General features: G+C 39.9%; 1 protein-coding gene across 2 annotated transcripts in view; it reads left to right on the forward strand.

Annotated features, from left to right (window-relative positions):
• pias4a (protein inhibitor of activated STAT, 4a) overlaps nucleotides 1–10,203 on the forward strand; it is a 57,008-nt gene extending 46,805 nt beyond the window's left edge. For both annotated transcript variants that reach the window (XM_034180229.1, XM_034180230.1), the window contains exons 10-11: nucleotides 8,258–8,409; nucleotides 8,733–10,203. In XM_034180229.1, coding sequence (XP_034036120.1) covers nucleotides 8,258–8,409; nucleotides 8,733–9,007 — 427 coding nt within the window. In that variant the 3' untranslated portion in view covers nucleotides 9,008–10,203. The remainder of the gene's footprint in view (nucleotides 1–8,257; nucleotides 8,410–8,732) is intronic.
• Nucleotides 10,204–11,411: the final 1,208 nt, after the last annotated feature.

Genomic DNA, 11,411 nt, shown 5'->3' on the forward strand with positions numbered 1-11,411 from the left:
TCTTTGGCTGCTTTCAGTGATGCCGGTATTTGGTTAGACTCTTTCTCTCAGATTGTTCTGTCTGAGTTATTTTCATTAGTTACTTCATCCAAACCATCAACATGTCTATTAGACCCCATTCCTACCAGGCTGCTCAAGGAAGCCCTACCATTATTTAATGCTTCGATCTTAAATATGATCAATCTATCTTTATTAGTTGGCTATGTACCACAGGCTTTTAAGGTGGCAGTAATTAAACCATTACTTAAAAAGCCATCACTTGACCCAGCTATCTTAGCTAATTATAGGCCAATCTCCAACCTTCCTTTTCTCTCAAAAATTCTTGAAAGGGTAGTTGTTAAACAGCTAACTGATCATCTGCAGAGGAATGGTCTATTTGAAGAGTTTCAGTCAGGTTTCAGAATTCATCATAGCACAGAAACAGCATTAGTGAAGGTTACAAATCATCTTCTTATGGCCTCAGACAGTGGACTCATCTCTGTGCTTGTTCTGTTAGACCTCAGTGCTGCTTTTGATACTGTTGACCATAAAATTTTATTACAGAGATTAGAGCATGCCATAGGTATTAAAGGCACTGCGCTGCGGTGGTTTGAATCATATTTATCTAATAGATTACAATTTGTTCATGTAAATGGGGAATCTTCTTCACAGACTAAGGTTAATTATGGAGTTCCACAAGGTTCTGTGCTAGGACCAATTTTATTCACTTTATACATGCTTCCCTTAGGCAGTATTATTAGACGGCATTGCTTAAATTTTCATTGTTATGCAGATGATACCCAGCTTTATCTATCCATGAAGCCAGAGGACACACACCAATTAGCTAAACTGCAGGATTGTCTTACAGACATAAGGACATGGATGACCTCTAATTTCCTGCTTTTAAACTCAGATGAATGAATGAATGAAAATGAATGAATGAAAACTGTTTATTTCGAACATTTGATACAACAACAATTACAAGATAGATCAGTGAAGACAACAACAAAAAAGTTCCTCCTGTGTACCCAACATGTCCGAAAAGGGGTAGGGTGAAGCATCAGCTTATTTTTCCCTACCCCTTCTTCCCCACAAGCAGTGATACCCTTTGCCACATATACACATAGATTCCTACACACCTAAACCGATATATATATATATATATATATATATATATATATATATATATATATATATATATATATATATATATATATATATATATATATATTTACAAGCCGAAGCAAAAAACAAAAACACCCTAACCCTCATTACCCTTCCTCCTCCCTATACCTAGAAAAAACCATATTTTTGTACTGCTGTTTGAACTGGTTCATGCTTGGACATTGCTTGAGCCCCACTCCCAATCTGTTCCACATCCTCACCCCACAGACAGAAATACAGAAACCTTTTAATGTTGTTCGTGCCCACTGATGCTTTAAATTAAATTTCCCCCTCAGACTGCAATCCCCTGATCTGTTAAAAAAAAACATATTTTTAATATTTACTGTAAGTAAATTGTTTATTGCTTTATACACGATTTGTACTGTTTGGAAATGAACCAAGTCTGTGAATTTTAAGAATTTGGATTGTAAAAATAGTGGATTTGTATGATCTCTATAGCCAGTATTATGAATAATTCTTATAGCTCTTTTCTGCATTACTGATAGTGATTGTGTTGTATCTTTATAAGTATTACCCCATACCTCTGCACAGTACTGTAAATATGGTAAAACTCTGTTTTTTATTACCATTTTTGATAATGCTATTTAATATATCCCATATTCCTTTAATATTGTTTTTGTTATATAATATGTTACTATAATATTCCTTCCTACATACCCGTATAATATTAGTTAATCTATTTTTGTATTTCTTATATCTATTTTCTGCCTCTTTAGTCTTTAGTTTTATGAATTCTCTATACAGTGTATTTTTCTTATTACATGCATTTCGTAACCCTTTCGTTATCCATGGTCAAGCTTGGATTTTTTTGGTTTCTGTAGTCTTGTTTAATTGGACAATTTTTATCATATAATGATGTAAATATTTGTAAAAAAGTTTCATATGCACTATCAACATCACTTTCACTGTATACCTTTTCCCAGTTTTGCTCCTGTAAATCCTTCTTTAGTGTGTTCATGTTTTCCTCTGTCCGCACTCGCCTGTATTTTATTTTCTCCTCTGGCTGATTCCGCCGATGGTTTCTATTATAAACGATGAAAACTGGTAGATGATCACTAATGTCATTGATTAATAATCCACTCAGTGTTATTCTTAATATCATTGCTGAATATATTATCAATTAAGGTAGCACTATGGGATGTAATTCTGCTTGGCCTGGTGATTTTTGGATATAAACTCATACTGTACATTATATTGATAAATTCATCTGTTTTATGCTTATTTGGATTGAGCAGATCAATATTTAAGTCACCACAAATGAACACAGTTTTTTGATTAGTTTTTGAGAACATTTTTCCCATACAGTCAGTGAATGTTTCAATACTAGATCCTGGTGCTCTATATATACAGCTGACTAATACATTTTTGCTTTTTTCTTCACATATTTCAATAGTTATACATTCTAATAAGTTATCGATCACAGTTGTCATATTGTCTACTATTTTATAATCCATGTTCTTATCCACATACACAGCCACTCCTCCTCCACTCTTATTCTTTCTGTTTACACAATTACCGTATTTTCCGGACTATAAGTCGCACTTTTTTACATGTTTTGGCCGGGGGTGCGACCTATACTCCGGTGCGACTTATAAATGAAAAATATACCGGTAGGATCTCAATTAATTTACTGTAACAAAACAATTTTACGTGACAGAGTCGATCTATGTTTTAAAATGGCCACCAGAAAAGGAAATGCAATGCATCATGGACACTGTAGTATGGCGGCCGTCCTATAAGTCACGCTGGTCGCGATAACCAATCAGAGAACAGAACGTTGGACGCGTATTCCTCACCTCACCCACAGCGTGTGAAGCTGACGAATACGGTGCTTACTGTTATTCCGGCATGGCGAACAAAACAGCTTCAACCCTTGGATATCAGTGTGAGCAGAGTGTTTAAGTTGACGCTGAGAGCTGCGTGGGAGCACCGGGTGAGCGACGGCGGAGGATTAGTGTGTGCACTTGGAAGGAGCTGGCGTCGAAGATTGTGAATAGCGTTTGAAGCAGACAAACATGGTGTTTATTCCGGGACGGCTAACAAAACAGCTTCAACCCTTGGATATCAGTGTGAGCAGAGTTGACGCTGAGAGCTGCATGGGAGAACTGAGCGACGGCGGAGGATTAGCGTCTGCACTTGGAAGGAGCTGGATCGACAACGCTGGGTGGTCATGAGCTGCGCAGGTAGGTGCTGCATGGTTCGGCTTGCAATGTGGTCCGCAAAATACAAACATATCTGTAGGTAAAATGCAGCTCACGAGAGGGCACTCAAGGCTTGTGTGACTGTTCCTGCGACTTCTGACTACCATAGAAAAATAAAAATTTCAACGTTACTGATAACTTAACAAGACAACGGAGAAGGCCCGAAAAAATGCCACCAAAAAGAAAATCATACTCTGCAGATTGTAAGTTACGACTGGTGAAATATGCATCTGAAAACGGTAGCCGTCACAATATTATCATCTGAACTTTTCATGTTAAGTTAACATACCTGTATGTCCATGGGACTTATAGTCCAGTGCAACTTATTTATGGTTTATTTTTCTTTATAATGATAAAGTGGCTGGTGCGACTTATACTCCGGTGTGACTTATTTATGGTTTATTTTTCTTTATAATGATAAAGTGGCTGGTGCGACTTATACTCCGGTGCGACTTATAGTCCGGAAAATACGGTAAATTCATATCCATCCAGTTCAAAATCCATTCCTTTATCTTCATTGATCCATGTTTCTGATATAGTAATTATGTTAAATATTTTTTTAAATTGACTTAAATATTCTTTAATGTTGTTAAAGTTTGCATATAGACTTCTGCTGTTGAAATGGATTATTGATAATTTGTTATCCGTTTTAATGATCCGATTAAACTGTTCATCTGTATAATAGCAACAACTGTCACTGATATTTGAGAAGAAATTATTGTCCGGGTCTATATCGTGCTCCAAGTCCAGTACATTGTGGTCTGTGTATTTAAATGTTCTCAGTTCTACTTCTCCATGATCAGCAATCCTTTGAGTTATATCCTTCTTGTCTCCAGATGTAGATGATGTAGTAGATGAATAGGTTCCTCTGGTCTGTGTCATGGCGTTGTGATGTGTTTGTGTCCTCATACCTTATTGGTCGTATTTGTCCAGTTCCTCGATGTTCCTGATTACCATAACCTTCGCTTGTTCTGGTGTTCCATTCAATTTGATAAATGTTTTGCAGTTGGATGTCCATGTCTGTTGAATTTTTCCCTGCTTTTTTAAGAAACGAGCTTTCCTGGCGATGTCTGTGTTTCTTTTGGTCAGATGTTCATTGATGAATACGTTTGTTCCTTTGAGTTTCCGTCCCTGTTTTAACAATGCCATTTTATGTTTTCTGTTGACAAACCTCATTATAACTGCTCGCTTGTCTCCATCCTCTCTCCTGGGCAGGGGGTGGCATGCTTCAATGTTATTACAGTCCATTTGAATACCTTTAGATTGCAGGAAGTCAGCCACCTGTTGTTCCACTGAGCTGGCCTCCTGCTCACTGGCCTCCCCTCCGCTGTCTTCTGACACCGCCCGTGCGTAGGATCGAGGTTTAATATGAATTCCTGTAATAATAACGTCGTTCATCCTTGTGTACTGTTCCAACTCCGCAACACGGTTCTCCAGGTACACCAGACGCGGGTCTTTCTCGGCATTCTGGATCCGGAGAGCTTTCACTTCTTCCACCAGCTCCATAATGGATTTCTGCTGCATTTTAACAACAGAGATTTCCTCAGACAAAAAGTCCAGGGACTTCTTGATATCGTCTCCCTCCTCCGCCGTCAGTGCCTTCTTCGGACCCATGGTCAGATAACTCCGCGCTGGCGCCTCGGGAAAGCCGCGCCGGTGGATGTGCGCTGACGCCTCGGGCTTCAGGTGGAGCCGCGCCGGTGGATGTGCGCTGGCGCCTCGGGCCTCGGTGGAGCCGTGCCGGTGGAAAACAATCCTTGTAGTCAGTAGAAGAGCGGAGAGAAAGAAGTCCCAGATAGTCTTCAGATAAAACTGAAGTTATTGTACTTGGCCCCACAAATCTTAGAAACATGGTGTCTAACCAGATCCTTACTCTGGATGGCATTACCCTGACCTCTAGTAATACTGTGAGAAATCTTGGAGTCATTTTTGATCAGGATATGTCATTCAAAGCGCATATTAAACAAATATGTAGGACTGCTTTTTTGCATTTACGCAATATCTCTAAAATCAGAAAGGTCTTGTCTCAGAGTGATGCTGAAAAACTAATTCATGCATTTATTTCCTCTAGGCTGGACTATTGTAATTCATTATTATCAGGTTGTCCTAAAAGTTCCCTGAAAAGCCTTCAGTTAATTCAAAATGCTGCAGCTAGAGTACTGACGGGGACTAGAAGAAGAGAGCATATCTCACCCATATTGGCCTCTCTTCATTGGCTTCCTGTTAATTCTAGAATAGAATTTGAAATTCTTCTACTTATAAGGTTTTGAATAATCAGGTCCCATCTTATCTTAGGGACCTCATAGTACCATATCACCCCAATAGAGCGCTTCGCTCTCAGACTGCAGGCTTACTTGTAGTTCCTAGGGTTTGTAAGAGTAGAATGGGAGGCAGAGCCTTCAGGTTTCAGGCTCCTCTCCTGTGGAACCAGCTCCCAATTCGGATCAGGGAGACAGACACCCTCTCTACTTTTAAGATTAGGCTTAAAACTTTCCTTTTTGCTAAAGCTTATAGTTAGGGCTGGATCAGGTGACCCTGAACCATCCCTTAGTTATGCTGCTATAGACGTAGACTGCTGGGGGGTTCCCATGATGCACTGAGTGTTTCTTTCTCTTTTTGCTCTGTATGCACCACTCTGCATTTAATCATTAGTGATTGATCTCTGCTCCCCTCCACAGCATGTCTTTTTCCTGGTTCTCTCCCTCAGCCCCAACCAGTCCCAGCAGAAGACTGCCCCTCCCTGAGCCTGGTTCTGCTGGAGGTTTCTTCCTGTTAAAAGGGAGTTTTTCCTTCCCACTGTCGCCAAGTGCTTGCTCACAGGGGGTCGTTTTGACCATTGGGGTTTTTACGTAATTATTGTATGGCCTTGCCTTACAATATAAAGCGCCTTGGGTCAACTGTTTGTTGTGATTTGGCGCTATATAAATAAAATTGATTGATTGATTGTCATCCTAAAGCTGGGCAGATACTGTACGATATTTTCAGTCGTTGTATTTGGCTCCAGCTTGAACTGTGCGTCAAAACTGTAGGGTGTAAAAGTTCAGAGCGCACGATTTATGTTCTCACACTATACGGCCCGATGCAATCTGACTGCTCACATTGTACGTTCAAAAACCACACATTGGACTCGTGTTTCCAGAAGCAAAACGTAAACAGAAGCTTTTCTTCTTCTTTTTTTCAAATTTTATTTACATTTCTTATTTTTACAAAAACTCTCGATGGGAGACATCAAAGTTTTAACAACAAAAAAAAATACAAGACTTTAAATGAGTTGAAGAATAATGGGGAAAAAAGAAACAGAAGCTGCTCTCCCAAAGAGATGATCACTGTTTATGCTCTCTCCGGTGTTTGCACTTGTACAGTGCGAGAGGTTGGATGCGTGTAACGCAGCTTAAGCAGCGCGGAACCCTCACAACGGCCGACCAGAATATCAAACAGGTTTGATTTTCATCCGACCATACGATTGCCGATCGGGAGGTGGTTGTGAGAGGTTAAACACAGCTCGTTACTCCATGTATACTACACGATGCAGGACGCATGATTAATGAATGAATGAATGAAAACTGTTTATTTCGAACATTTGATACAACAACAATTACAAGATAGATCAGTAAAGACAACAACAAAAAAAGTTCCTACTGTGTACCCAACATGTCCGAAAAGGGGTAGGGTGAAGCATCAGCTTATTTATCCCTACCCCTTCTTCCCCACAACCAGTAATACCCTTTGCCACATATACACATAGATTCCTACACACCTAAACCGATATCAATATATATATATATACATATATATACACATCAACATACATACACATATACATACACATATATACACATATATATACACAAACATAAATATACACCTACACATACCTACTTACATACAAAATACTATATATTTACAAGCCGAAGCAAAAAACAAAAACACCCTAACCCTCATTACCCTTCCTCCTCCCTATACCCAGAAAAAAACATATTTTTGTACCGCTGTTTGAACTGGTTCATGCTTGGACATTGCTTGAGCCCCACTCCCAATCTGTTCCACATCCTCACCCCACAGACAGAAATACAGAAACCTTTTAATGTTGTTCGTGCCCACTGATGCTTTAAATTAAATTTCCCCCTCAGACTGTAATCCCCTGATCTGTTAAAAAACATATTTTTAATATTTGCTGGAAGTAAATTAAGCTGAAACATGAGTGAAAAATCGGCTGAAAAAGGGCCAAAACTCGCACAGTGTAAGTCCAGCTTTAGCCTTCAGCAGCACAGCTGTGTGGTGTGAAACGGCCATTATTGAGGCATTTCAATGGCACATAAGACGTGTGCATGAGAGAGGAGGTGGGGGCGGTAATGTCCACCATTACTTATGTAAGTGGGAGTCAAACGTTTTCAAGTAAATGTCAGATTCTGATGTCTGAGGCCTTTTGTTGCACTGCTGATGTGAGCGCTTAGGATGTGCCAAAATGAAGGATTTCCAGATTAATGGATATTTCTCATTTCTTTTGCCTTATTGTTGATTGGCATTCTGACCTTGGAGGGGGGTGCGGGTGTTCTCATTGGCCTCATGCCCCACCAGGCCTGTACTAATAGGAGTCTGTGTCCCACACAGAAGAGTAATAAAGTTGCTTTATTAACAAGTATTAAAAAAAATCTCATGCACTTTTTAATGCTTTTGCTCATAAGTATTTGATCTTCTTTGTCTTTTGGCTGTTCCCCTCATAAGTATTTGATAACTTTAAACAAAAATGGAATTACAAGACCCTACAATTACCATATCACAGTTGCAGTATTTCCAACAATAATTGCAGCGTAACTTTTTCATTGCATGGTAGAGTTCTAATTTTAAATCTCTAATGACATTGTGACTCTAACTAGCAGTTTGTATTTCAGGCTATTATCTGAGATTCTCAAAGAGACAAGTGAGGACATTGAGGAGATCGAGTACTTAACTGATGGCTCCTGGCGACCGATTAGAGACGAGAAGGAGAGGGAGCGAGAACAAGAACGCAGCAACACCCCAGAGTACCCTGTTGTTGACATATGTAAGTTGGGGGAAACCCTGCCATTTTCACTTCAAATACCAGGGTTGATTTCTTTTAAAGGAGGTCGTAGTTACTGTTCCTGCTTCTGGAAAACACAGTCCTAGCATATTTTCCATCTCTTCTTGTTTCCTTGATCCTCACCTAATTAACAAGGTGTGGTATCATCAAGCTCTTATTGGCTGAGCACACCTGGATCAGTTGGTGGGGGTCAGAGAATGCCATATGCAGGACAGGTGATGTCCAGCAGCAGGGTCACTGACCCTTGAATTAAGATTTTTTTGTCTGTACATTTATTTGCTCAAATAAAGCATGTCTGTCTGCAGGCATTCCTGAGGCGAACGGCCATTCACCAGCCCACAGCAGCACCAGTCTGACAGGCAAATCTGGAAGCAGTTCTGTCGGAGTGCCAGGAGTCACAGGAGGAGCTGCCACCACATCAGGAGGGGGTGCAGTGGTAGATCTGACTCTGGACTCTGACTCTGAGGAGGAAGGGGGAGGGGCCGGCGGAGACAGTGACGACACAGAGGACAGCGCTGACAGTCCTGCCCCCAAGAGGGGCCGATACAACTATGACAAGGACCTGGTCACTGCTTACTGACCCTGCAGCGCCGTCCCCGCATTGACTGACACGCGTACAGAGACACAGAGGCAGGGGGCTGAAAACCTGAGGACGTAAACCCACTAGATGCAATGACCCTCCCTCACGCCCCAAACCTCAGAGCCTTTTAGCAGCTCTGGTTCATGTCTAAACAGGCGCACTCATTCATGCACTGTTAACGAGTCTTCAATCTAAAGCGATTAGGATTCCACTCTTTGTACTCTACTCTACTGGAAGCGGCCCCAACTCTTTTTGGCCAAGCATCATTCTGCATTTAATGTCTTGTCCTGCCTCTACAAAAGACACTAAATGAATCGAACGCCCCTTCCCCTTTCTTTCTCTCCCTCTTCAGACTCTCTCCCTCTACTGCACCATCTCTCTGTACTTTGTATTGATTTGGATTGACTGGCTCTTTGGGCCACGGGGGTTCAGTGTTTGTTGCAGCTGTTATGAAAGGGGAGAGTTGAAAATGAAGGCGCTCCAGTTCTTGCAAATAATAAAACAAACAAAAAAAAAAAAACTTTAGCAACTAATATCAAAGGATTAAATAATTTGGAGAGGAAAAGCTGGAGACTTCTTCAGTGTGATGCAAATTTTGGTGTCCTCTCCATTGTGTGATTTCAGAGGGATATTTTCTCTTTTAAGATGTATTCAAAGCTTGAAAGGGTTTTTCAGGAATTTATTATTTTAATTATAAAAGGACAGTACATAAATCTGTCCTCGGTGTGTGATGTTTTCCATTTTATTTTGTCCTTAAATAAAGTGAACCTACCTCAGTCATTAAAACTTGGCAGACTGACCAGAGAGGAGCTTGGGAAGAATACAAGGACAGAAGAACTAAGGGTTCTTTCTGAAGCCAATTTTACACTGGAGATTTTGTTTTCCTGCATTTTCTATTTAAAACCCATCATTACATGCAGCTCTGGTCCCTTTGGAGAGACACTTTTTGGTGAGTGCGAGTTAGCCCGTTGGTGGAACTGTTAAACATTAATCTGGTTGTCATTGTAACAGGGTTTCTGAAAGTTGGCATCTCACTGTTGCATATGGTTACAACTCAACAGTTACTCCACAAAAAGCAGGTGGATTTTGTATTATTCTTTTTTTGGGGGGGGGGTAAGGCTAGTTGAGCTGGCCAGTAGGTATAAATCCAGTGTGTGAGAGAAGGCATTTTATTTTGTTGAAGTACATAATCTACCATTTAAATAAAAAATATCCCTGTAGCAGCAATGGACAGAAATGTTCCAAAAGACCAACCATGTTTTTTTGTTTTGTTTTGTTTTTTTACATTTGTCTTTAGAGGTTGTGGTTTTGTCCCCCACCCCTGCAGTATTTATTTAATTTCTGAACTGTTTACTCTAAATCTACATTGTATTTGTGAAGGTCAGTTGTTCAGTACAGATTGAAGCAGCGAGCTGGACATCTTGGCTGCTGCTGTGTTATCATTGGTCCGAGTTGGTGGAGGTGCAGCTCCTGAACTGAACCTCATTTCTTTTTTTCCCCCTCAATATCAATGTGACCTGGGTCAAGGCAGCCTTCAGTGTCTTTTGCTGCAATGCAGATAATATGTTTGGAGTGTCAGTAAGTGCAACGGTATCAAGATTAGAAGTTAGTAATTGGACTCCATTTTTTTATTTTTATATATATATATATATATATATGACTTCAACCAATCTCCCTTAAGCCTCATACAATATAGATTTGGTGGTGTGTGTGTGTTGTTTTTTTTTTTTATAGACTAGTTCTTTAATTACTAAATACTGTAAGCTTACATTTAAGGTGGGGTTGCTTGAGTTAGACGTTTTGGTTGGATGAGTGTTTTGTGTTTGACTAAACTGATGGGAGTTAAAGTCACTCCATTAGACCCATTTCTGTTATTTATTTTAAAGTCTTCATATAGTATGACTTGAGGATTCCTGACATGACATCTCTTCAACCATCTCGTGCAAAATTCAGAAAATGTGAAACTATAAAAAACTGGTCCTATCCCTCTCTGTTGTTGGGAGTTAAAAGCACAGAGTAAGAAGTGTTCCCCTCTTCATCCCAATTTAATCAGCACAGACTTTTTTCTTTTCTTTACTTCAAATGCTCATAGAAATGATATTTACACATTGATCCTAAGCCTCTCTTACAACTGCATCCCCTCTTGGAAAGAAAATGCTGGTTGTCTCTTTAAATCTGTTCTGCTGTTTTTCCTTCAGTAAACATCTTGCCATAGCTTACAAAATCAATTTATTGTGGAACAGTTGGTTATCCACCTGAGACTGACTGATAGATGGCACTTTATAGCAGAATACTGTCTCTGAGTATGATGTCCATGGCATTAGGCTGCACGATGCAGAGAACACTGATACACGTCTTAAACTAATCATTTTGTGTTTGTTACACGATGTGAATTTCTTTTCAG

This window comes from Thalassophryne amazonica, chromosome 10 (assembly GCF_902500255.1).
Source record: "Thalassophryne amazonica chromosome 10, fThaAma1.1, whole genome shotgun sequence".
Taxonomy (NCBI): domain Eukaryota; kingdom Metazoa; phylum Chordata; class Actinopteri; order Batrachoidiformes; family Batrachoididae; genus Thalassophryne; species Thalassophryne amazonica.